Consider the following 10,596-nt stretch of genomic DNA (forward strand, 5'->3'; position numbering starts at 1 on the left):
TAACATACTTTTTTAGATTTGAATTTTTTTCTAGTAGGGGTTTGCAGTAGGAGAGGGATGAGCTTACTTACCTTTTAACGGTAAGAGGTTTTCTGTCCCTAGCTGTGAGCCTCCACTTCTCTGTCAGCGCTATTATGTTCTGTATTTAAATGCTGGCAACTAATTTTATTCTTTCAGATTAAGCACTTTTTAAGCAGGCTCGCTGCAAATTAGATGTCTGTTAAGGAGCTGTAAAAATCATGAACTTCCTAATAATAAGATAAAAGAAGTGAGATCTTCAAGTTTTGTAGTCATTTAGCAAATCAAAATGAAATAAGCTTTTCAGTTCAGAAATTGGATGGTTGCAGTGTTCTCTGTAGAACAATAGTTCTGTTTCCTCGTGGCCCAGGATTCTGACACATTCATACCCTCCACCCTCTCACCGTTATAATAATTGAGTCCTAATAAAGAACTGCAGAGCTGCTTCTCCAACAGGTAGTGGTGGGCAGCACCAGTTGAATTTTAATGATGCTGAAATTAGAGCAGGTATCACAGTGCCTTCAAGTGTCACGATGCAAACTCAAACTTCTTGGAGGAAGCATTTGAGGGTTTTCTGGAGCGGTGGGTAGGAACAAGGATCCTTCTCTCTGCCCTTACCAGTGATGTTGGGAAGCACAGGTAGCTCCCAGCGCTGGGAGGACATGGAAATGGTGATAGACACCAGGATGGTCACCCTGGGAAGCACCTCACCAGCTCTTGCCTCTTGCTGGTGGAGGCAGGCCCAGTTCCCAGTCTTCCCAGCATCTGATCTCTCCAGAGGGCCACGGCATGTCCTCTAGGGTTGTTCTCTCACGGTGGAAGCCGCTCAGTGAGGTGAGGCAAGGATCTCTCCCTTCTCCTGTGCCCCTCTGCCTGTTCAGAGTCCAGGAACCTCTGCTCCAGCCCCCCTTTCCCTGCAGGCCTGGGCCCCGCTGGCTCTGTGGGTCTCTTTTGCCTCTTTGTGCAGAGGGGAGGGACTCCACTGTTCCCAGTCAGGACGGGGGACTGGAGAGCTGGTCCCTGCTGGCTGGTGGGGCCCTGCCTGCAGCGCTGGGCGCTGGGGTAGCACTAGGTAGGCTGCAAGGTGAGTAGCACAAAGTAGTTTAAGAACTTTTAAAACTATGTCTCAAATAAGCCAGTTCTTTATTTATCTCTATTTTTATTTCAGTCACTGTTCATTTCTCTCAAACATCTCATTAGAATCCTATCATGTATGCAGCGCTTCAGATAATAAGCATTTTACTCCAGAACAGAAAAAAACAGGGTGGTGGTTGTTGGCTTTTTTTTTAAGTCAAAGATGAATCTAACATATGCTGTTAATAAACATTTGATTGTCCCTGGTTTTAACTTGCATGAAAAAGCATAGCACATAAGGATTGAAAAAGTAAATTGGAAAGTAATAAACCTAATTAAGATAAAAGCAAAAATGGAGAAAGTATTTTTTTTAAATGTTCTGTGTGGCGTGTCTGAGTACCATGAGTAAGGAAGCTGTTGAAATGAAGCCCTGAGTAATGTGTTAAAAATTCTGTTTGTCACAGATGGACCAGTCGTCTCCAACCTACATGCTTGCCAACCTAACCCACTTGCATTCTGAGCAGCTTCTGCAAGGCCTGAACCTCCTTCGCCAACATCACGAGCTCTGCGACATCATCCTGAGAGTCGGCGATGTCAAGATCCATGCCCACAAAGTGGTGCTTGCCAGCATCAGCCCCTACTTCAAAGCCATGTTCACCGGGAACCTCTCGGAGAAGGAGAACTCGGAGGTGGAGTTCCAGTGCATCGACGAGGCGGCGCTGCAGGCCATCGTGGAGTACGCCTACACGGGAACCGTCTTTATCTCCCAGGACACTGTCGAGTCGCTTCTTCCGGCTGCCAATCTTCTCCAGATCAAGCTGGTAGTCAAGGAGTGTTGCGCGTTTCTGGAAAGCCAGCTGGACCCTGGCAATTGCATCGGGATTTCTCGGTTCGCAGAGACCTATGGCTGCCACGACCTCTACTTGGCTGCGAACAAGTACATTTGCCAGAACTTCGAAGATGTTTGTCAGACGGAAGAATTTTTTGAGCTTACGCATTCTGAATTGGATGAAATTGTTTCCAATGACTGCTTGAACGTCGTGACAGAGGAAACCGTCTTTTACGCGCTGGAGTCCTGGATCAAGTACGACGTGCAGGAGCGGCAGAAGTACTTGGCGCAGCTGCTGCACTGCGTTCGCTTGCCGCTGCTGAGCGTTAAGTTTCTTACCAGGTTATATGAAGCAAACCATCTCATTCGCGATGACCACACTTGTAAACATCTGCTCAATGAGGCCCTAAAGTACCACTTCATGCCTGAACACAGACTTTCCCACCAGACCATGCTGATGACACGGCCTCGCTGTGCTCCCAAAGTTCTTTGTGCCGTAGGAGGGAAAGCGGGACTGTTTGCGTGCCTGGAAAGGTAAGTGACAGGTGAAGTTGTTGCGGCACCTGCGTGGTGTGACATGAGGTTGGTGCGTGTTTGGTATCGCCCTAGGGCAGGATTAATATAATCATTGAAGGGCTGTGGTTTGCAGGACAGTAGTTACTGCTCTCCTGCATCAGAACTCAGAAGCAGGTGGGTTTTTTTAGCAGGGCTGAGCAGTGTATTCAAAATGCTTTTTGACTTCATGAGTAATCTTCAGTGTTATGGGGTTTTGCTTGTGCCAACACAAATAGCTATAATATCATTTTCATTCTGTCGATTGAGAATTTGGTTAATAAAAGTGTGTAACAGAAGTTTGTATGCTGCTATTTTATCCTTTTGGGTCATAGAATAATAGAATGGTTTGGGTTGGAAGGGACCTTAAAGACCATCTCGTTCCAACCCCCTGCCCTGGGCAGGGACACCTCCCACCAGTAGGTGTGGAGCAACCACCAGGTTGCTCAAAGCCCTGTCCAACCCGGCCTTGAACCCCTCCAGGGATGGGGCAGGTCTTTTCATTTTACATGTTTTTTCCCTGATCTGTTGTTATTCCAGACAATCAAATCATTAAATTTAACCTATTATATGACAAATACGCTTCCTGATAACTCAAAAGTCCTTGGAATTAAAGTAGACTTAATCAGAGGAGGGCAAAGAGGTAATTCTTAGCAGTGTCAGGTTCTTGATCGTAACGTAGTCATGGCTTTAGGCTCCACGCTGAGCAGGTCTCCGTGTCCGTGCTGGCACAAGCAGCAAGTGCCCGTCTTTTTTTGCCTGGTTTTCAAAATGAACCTGCTCTTCAGCTACTGGAGCACATCACTGAGGCTAACACAGTAGAGAGAAAAATAGCTTTCTTCCCCATACTGCCATGGCTGGGTTTAATTAGAAATGCGTTAACATTTCCAGAAATGGTAGTTAAGCCATGCGTGGGTCTGCAGATACGCGTGTGCTTATCCAGACACATACAGCGCTTTGCTGGTGAGTGGACCCTTACCCGTGTAAAGGCATAGAGTACCCACACTGGTTCTACAGCTGAGTTCTGGGGTGATGTTTCACTCTAAGCTAGTCTGTTCTGTGACAGTTCCATGCTACCGTATATGTACGTACACTTAAAAACCTGGGGAGATCTGTATGTTCCTTTTCCCCTGTGTTTAGAGACGATGTCAAAGTTTTTTAAAGTTAACTTTCCTGATAGTGAACTAGATGTTGGGGCTGGGAATTGTTTGGTTTCTAGATTTTAAAAAATGAAGGGGGTTTTGTGCTTCATAAAAAAAAAAAAAAAAAAAAAAAAAAATTTGTTTGAGTGAATAAAGTCACCCTCTGCTATTCTTCAGCTCTGCTTCTTTCACAGCTTCTTCAGTGACCGTACCAGTATTACGTACCAGTAGCACCACTCTTTTCTAGCTGGGCTGTGGCTGTCGGGAGCCTGTCTGGTGTTCAGCAGGCCCTGCTGCTGGCTTCGCAGCGGCTCTCAGCACCCCAGTGCTTGCATTTTCTTCTCTGTTTTTTGAAAAGGTCGCATTTCCTGTGTACTAGATGTTCTTTTAAATGATTTAAGTAACTTACTAACTAAACTATTTAGCTAGGTTGGCTAGACGTTATATGTGATAGGCCAGACCCCCCATATTTTAACACTGAGTATAATTAAAAAAAAAATGCAAATAAGCAGTGTTTGGAAATCAGATTTTTCAAATTAGGTTGTTCTGCTTTGACATTTCATTTAAATTGTATGGTGCCTGTAAAGTATGTATGTATAAAACTACCAATTATACTTTCTGAATGTATATTTGTATGTGTATATATAGACATGTGCTTCCCTCTCTCTAATTCTCCTTTTCTGTTCCCTCTCTGGGGCTGTTCTGACTTTTTTTTCTGTTGGTGGTTTTTTTTTTTTTTTCTGCCAGTTTACCCTTCTCATCCCTTTGCTTTGTATTTTTAGCTCACCCCAATCACAGCCTGCCCCCAAAAGCTGCTGTGCCATCAGCACCGTATTTATTGTCTCCCCTGGCCGTACCCACGATGTTGTCCTGCCTCCTCCCCAGTCTGCACTTTCCAAATTCATCAGCCCAGGTCTCAGGCGCGGGGCCGTGGCTCCTTGCTGTGTTGCTGCATCGCGCTGTAGGATGGTCTTTGACTCTTTAGAACTGTGCTTGATTTTAGCTTATGTTTGGGCCATTGGAAGAAACAGCAAACATCAGATGGGACATGAAATAATCTTAATCTTGTGTTCCTTGATGCTCGTTTGCACTTTGCAGAAAGTTAGATTTGCTCACGTAATCTTTTGTTTTTTCTATTCCAGTGTTGAAATGTATTTTCCCCAGAACGACTCCTGGATAGGCCTGGCACCTCTCAGCATTCCCCGCTATGAATTTGGAATATGTGTCCTAGACCAGAAAATCTACGTTGTAGGAGGGATTGCAACCCACGTGTGTCAAGGCATCAGTTACCGCAAGCACGAGAACTCGGTGGAGTGCTGGGACCCCGACACCAACACTTGGACGTCCCTGGAAAGGATGTTTGAGAGCCGGAGTACTCTGGGAGTGGTGGTTCTGGCGGGAGAGCTCTACGCCTTGGGTGGCTACGATGGGCAGTCTTACCTACGAACTGTGGAGAAATACATTCCCAAGGTGAAGGAATGGCAGCTGGTGGCCCCCATGAACAAAACCAGAAGTTGTTTCGCTGCAGCTGTCTTGGACGGGATGATTTACGCCATCGGGGGTTATGGCCCTGCCCATATGAACAGGTATGTGCTTTGGCGTGTGGAGCTCCGTGTCGGAAGCTGGAAATGGGCAAAACTCACTGTGAAGCTTGGTGTGCAGCAGCCAATTAAAAATTGTTCTAAGATAGATTGGTAACCCACAGCGGGCCTCATTTAATCCTTGTTCTGCAGCATCAGTCTGACAATTCAACTGGGAAGTCTTCATTATGACTTATCTTTATGTGCTCCAGCTCAGAGCTGGTTTGTTTGGGGTTGGTTTTTGGTTTTTAAAAAATCTTTTAAGAAGGGAAGACAGTAAAGACAAAGACATATATGCATATTACTAAGGAAGGTGGTGCAAGACACCTAACCCTATAGATGCCCACGCTGGCTAACTCAGCAGATGGGTGTTGTGTTGGGTTTATTTGTCCCGGCCCCAGGGTGATGTTCCTGTGCCTGGCGCTGCCCCTGGGTCGCTGAGCCCTCGGGAGAGCTCGCTCAGCTCTGTGGGAATCCTTCCTCGAACCTGCAAAATATTCAGATGCCTCATTAGCTTTAACATTGAAACCGCTGATTTGACATGAATAGGATTTTTCACATGCTTAATATGCACAAAATAAATATATACCTCAGGTGGAATCTTAAAGTAGTCTTAATGGTGATAATAAAGCTCAGGATGACGGTTACTGGTGTGGCTCCTGGGTAGAAGTGGGTTCGCTTCAGACCTTATGTTCACAAGGAGGTTTCCACATACCAGCACGCTCTTTAATTGTTGTGTTCCACCTCGCTCCATGTGGATGGACAGGGGTAGTTAGTTACACAAAGAAATCATTTGTCCTCTCTTTTTTCTCTATAAAAATGGGAACAAATCAACCATATTTCCCCCCAGGAAGCAAATAAATAAACTACAAGTCTAAATAGCTGAAAAAAGAATGAAACTGAAAATCTTGCTTATAGGAAGGGATGGATCGATGGTTTAGCAGTGCAGTTTAACAACATTGCACTAGTTATTAGTTGTACTTCTTATACTTGATATATTTTTATATAGAACAGTTTGTGAAGCAAAGGATTAGTTTCCAAATAAGAAAGTGTATCTAAGTAGTTTTCATTTGGAAAATGAAGACTCATCACCGGAGCAATAGGAAATGTCTTTATCAAGCTGGTACCTTTAAAGGGAAAGCTCTTAATGACATCAAAATTCTGCAGTAGCCTTATTCCTTGTGCCACTTCTTCTCTCTTCCTCGGTCAGAAAGGAATTGCCAGCAGCTCCTGTAGTTACTGGAGTCCGATATTTCATTATTTGCCTTCTTAAATTTAATTTACGTTTTATTGAATAATTTTGGTTTTATTAATTATTCAAGGGTGCAAGTAATATGCCATGCCGTACGGTCATTAGGCTCATAGAGCTCCAGCAGGAGAAGGAAGCTGACTGCTGTGTAATTAAGCACCTTTTCTCCAACTCTGCAGCGCTTCTGGTTTTCTTTTCCCCTCTTTCCTTCCCCTTGTGCTACCGAAGCTACACTTCGGACAGGGGATGGCTATGCGCCACGAGTGTGTTAATGACTGGCCATCTGTACAGCTCCAGTGATTAAAAATAATAATGGTGGTGATTCATTTCCATTTTATCCTGAAGGCCTCTTCTATCCTTAGTGTTTTGATCTGCAGCCTCTTTATTGCTTTTCCCAAGGGATTAGCTCGCCATACCTTCTTTTTTTTTTCCCTCCCTGTTATTTTCAGGCAAGCCTCAAGGAAGTTTTTGATTTGATGTGTTCCTCAAATAGACACACTTCAGGTCTGCATTGGGTTCAGTTTTTCATGAGTTGGTTTTTTTTATAAATAGCAGCAGTCATCCTTGAAAGAGCTTTCTGTTCTGAAGCCAGCTTTGAGAAATCTCGCTTTGGTTCGCTGTGTCACCTGAAGATCCAGGTCAGTGGCACGAGGACATCAGAGAAGCGGCCGAACGGTAGTCGCTGCATCACGATGAAATATGTTAAAGCCACTTTTTGGCAGCGCTCTGTTGAGAACCTTCAGCTGCTTTGTGTTGTCGAAGGACCCTCGGATGTGATTGATGCTTCCGAGGTGGTAACACTGCCTTTGGTTCCCTGTGTGCTGCCCTTGGGCTGAGCAAAGCCGCCACACCGCAGGATTTTCCATCGGCTCACACTTCTTTGGCAGTGTATCAGTTGGCAGAACTAGATGTACCTCTGACAAATGCGCATTTCTCATGGAGTGAAATTCAAATGTCACCAAAATCCAAGCCTCGCAAGTTGTTTCTTTCTGTTTGCAGCGTGGAGCGTTACGATCCAAGCAAAAACTCATGGGAGACAGTCGCTTCAATGGCTGACAAACGGATAAACTTTGGCGTCGGCGTCATGCTGGGCTTCATTTTTGTCGTAGGGGGACACAACGGTGTGTCTCACCTGTCGAGCATCGAGAGATACGATCCTCATCAAAACCAGTGGACTGTGTGTCGCCCCATGAAGGAACCCAGAACAGGTGGGGACATGCAGAACTCTCAGCAGTCAACTCAGAATATCCTTTTGTAACTAAACCGCCGTTTGACCCGACAGAAGCTGCAATGAAGTTGCAGTGATTTGTCTGCAGAGCGTTGTACTTTGTGAATTGGGCCAAAGACCACTTAATCGGCTTTGTGAAATAGAGTCACAGAATGGTTTGGGGTGGAAGGGACCTTAAAGATCATGCAGTTCCACCCCCACCTCCCACTAGACCAGGTCGCTCAAAACCCCATCCCGTAGAGTATTTTTTCGTTAATTTTGAGTGAACTCCAGCAATTATGTGGTTACTGTTCTATTGTATCTCATTTTATGTTGAGAGTCAGTAGTGCATCCTTTCTTCTGTCTCCCAGCCAAGGAGTATTGGGACAGAAGAACATTGGGTCGCCATAGGAAAGGGTGAGAGAAGAGTCCAAAAGGGGAGTGTAAGACCTGAACAGAGAATGACTCTTCATTAACACCCGTTTTCTTTAAAGACAGCCCAAAGGAGCAGGCTGTGAGAACCTGTTTATTCAGCCTTTGGGTCGGGGGCTCCAATTAGGAGCAAAACTACTTCTTGGTGGTCATGCAATTATTTTTTCTCTTTCCCCCAGGAGTTGGTGCAGCTGTAATTGATAACTACCTGTATGTCGTCGGCGGTCATTCGGGGTCATCCTACCTGAACACGGTACAGAAGTACGATCCCATCTCGGACAGCTGGCTGGACTCCGCTGGCATGATGTACTGCCGCTGCAATTTTGGTTTGACTGCACTTTGACCAACAGCAGGATTTTACGGACCTGATGGAGCAAAGATGGAGCTTAATCTGCTTGGAAATAAACCCTGCTGGCGGAGACCGTGAGCTGCATTTTCTGAAGCGGAGAAGTTGGAGGAATGCGGTGGAGTTGGGATTGAAATGAGGAAGGATTTGGTTTCTTCCCAGAACGGGCCTTTGAAGGCATGGAAAGCTTATTCCCAGCTGGGCTTAGAAAACATCCTGTTAAGGGCATGGATTTCAGAGAGTACTGGACATGCCTGGGGTATGGTTAGAAAACTTACTGTATATCTAACCCTTTCACTTTCTAGAGCTTTTCTCTCTTCCTCCTGCCTACTCTGAAACATGAAGTTTACCGTGCGTGGGGTGAGCGGTGTGTGACTGCGGCGTGTGCCTGGATGGGTTTGCTGAGAGTTGTCTGGTTGGGTCTTCATATTCAGAAAATGCCAGTGCTTCATAAATTTTTTTTATGAACAGTAACTAAAGGGCTGCCTTGTTTCTGTATCTCAAGGTTTGTAAATAATAAACGCCATTGTATGTTGCCTGTACACTCTCCTTCGTTACCTGCTCGCTGGTAGGAGGGCTGGGATGGTAATTAGGAACTACATACAGACATTTACAAGGCAAATTTATTGCCTCTTAACGAAATTTTTGGATCCGCTGAAGAGAAATCGCAATTTTTACTTTCCCTTGTATTTTTTTTTTGTGGATAAATGAGTGCTAGATTAAATGACGTAATCTTGCTGCTCTGCTGTGCGTTTCCCATCGTAATGCAAGGGAAGACGACAGCAGCCCTGCATTGGAAGGTGCTGCAGCAGCGTTCATAGCATGTCAGAAAATAAATACTCAGAAACGAACCCGTCCCATCCTCCTCCCGCGCGCACTTGTGTCCATATTCTGTATAACTCCCTTTTTTAAAAGAATGTATGATTGCTTTCTCGGAGCGTCCAGCTATCACAATGGTGCTAAACGTAGGAGTTGCGACACGGCTGTCGCTGATGCAGTGCCGTATGCAGACAGCAGGAGCGTTTCCATTCCTCTAGTGGGTTTCTTTCTTATTTGCTTGATGCGTTCGTGCCTATGGAACCTGTCAAGAAAAACACAGTGTCCTGAATGAGCTCTGCCTTTGTTACGTTACTATTTTATTTTTCAGAAGATCTGCGCTTGTTGTTCCTATTCTCTCAAATACATACATAGGGAGCGAGTAGAGAGATCCCATCTGGGGCTGTTCAGGCAGTTCGGCCTTTAACACCAGCTGCAGTGAACGAGGAGCACGGGGCGAGCGTGGAGCCCGGCGCTGAAGGTCGGTTCTTCTGATAAACCACCATCGAGAGAGAGAGAACTTAGTGATAGCCCTAAACTTAGCCAAAATTTGGGCAGGTGAATAGAAAGTGATGCTGTTGGGTTATAAACCTTATTTAAAATAGATGACTGAGTAAATATGAATTTTAGCTAGTTTAGAATGTTTTGGCTTGTTTTTTGACTTTTACCTAGGAATCATGGTTATGTTGAGTTTCTGTTTTGATGTCTGTGTGTGTCTTACCAGGCCTGGTACTGAAGAGTTTTTCTGCCTCCAGAGTTATTTTCCCCTTGTTTTAGCATGTTAAATTAATGTTTGTTTCCTTTTGTTTTTCAAGTCCATATAGTATTATTTTTGAAGGTGCAATAATATTTGAAATAGTTGCTTTAAAAGCCATTTCTTCATAAGTGTGCGAAGAGGAGGGGTTCGAGTGTCCTTGACTTATTCTGAGTTCCTGCAGAGCTGGTTGCAGCCGGGCAAACAGTGCTGGTCCTTGTTCTTCCGTGAGCTAACGGTTAGATTTTAAACAGGCGAGGAAATGAGGGGGTTTTTCACCGTAAAACATTATTCACGGATAACAGGTGTTTGCACAGATTGTAAAATCCTGCGCGGATTCTTCGGATTTGGTAGAATGAAGCAGGGGTTTAAAAGCAAATAAAAATTAACAAAGTCAGCGTATTCGTGGCCATGTGTTTGACCCCCGTGAGCATTCTGGCCATCTAGCAATAATAGCCTAACCGAGTTATTGCAGGGCATCTGTCGGTAGGACACAAGTAGCTGTTGCGTGTCTGTGCGTGGGGGGCAGGAGGGGGAGCAGTGTGGGGCTAGTGGGTGGCTGAGCCCGTTGCCTGCATCCCCTTCTCCTCCTGCTGC

General features: G+C 45.2%; 1 protein-coding gene across 1 annotated transcript; it reads left to right on the forward strand.

Moving 5' to 3' along the window:
• The first annotated feature begins 1,556 nt into the window (after nt 1-1,556).
• Nucleotides 1,557-8,426, forward strand: KLHL28 (kelch like family member 28). Its single transcript, XM_074149658.1, has 4 exons — nt 1,557-2,455; nt 4,758-5,201; nt 7,444-7,652; nt 8,263-8,426. The coding sequence occupies exons 1-4, from the start codon at nt 1,557-1,559 to the stop codon at nt 8,424-8,426; spliced, it is 1,716 nt and encodes a 571-aa protein (XP_074005759.1).
• The last annotated feature ends 2,170 nt before the right edge of the window (nt 8,427-10,596 follow it).

Source organism: Numenius arquata, chromosome 6 (genome assembly GCF_964106895.1).
Source record: "Numenius arquata chromosome 6, bNumArq3.hap1.1, whole genome shotgun sequence".
Lineage (NCBI taxonomy): Eukaryota > Metazoa > Chordata > Aves > Charadriiformes > Scolopacidae > Numenius > Numenius arquata.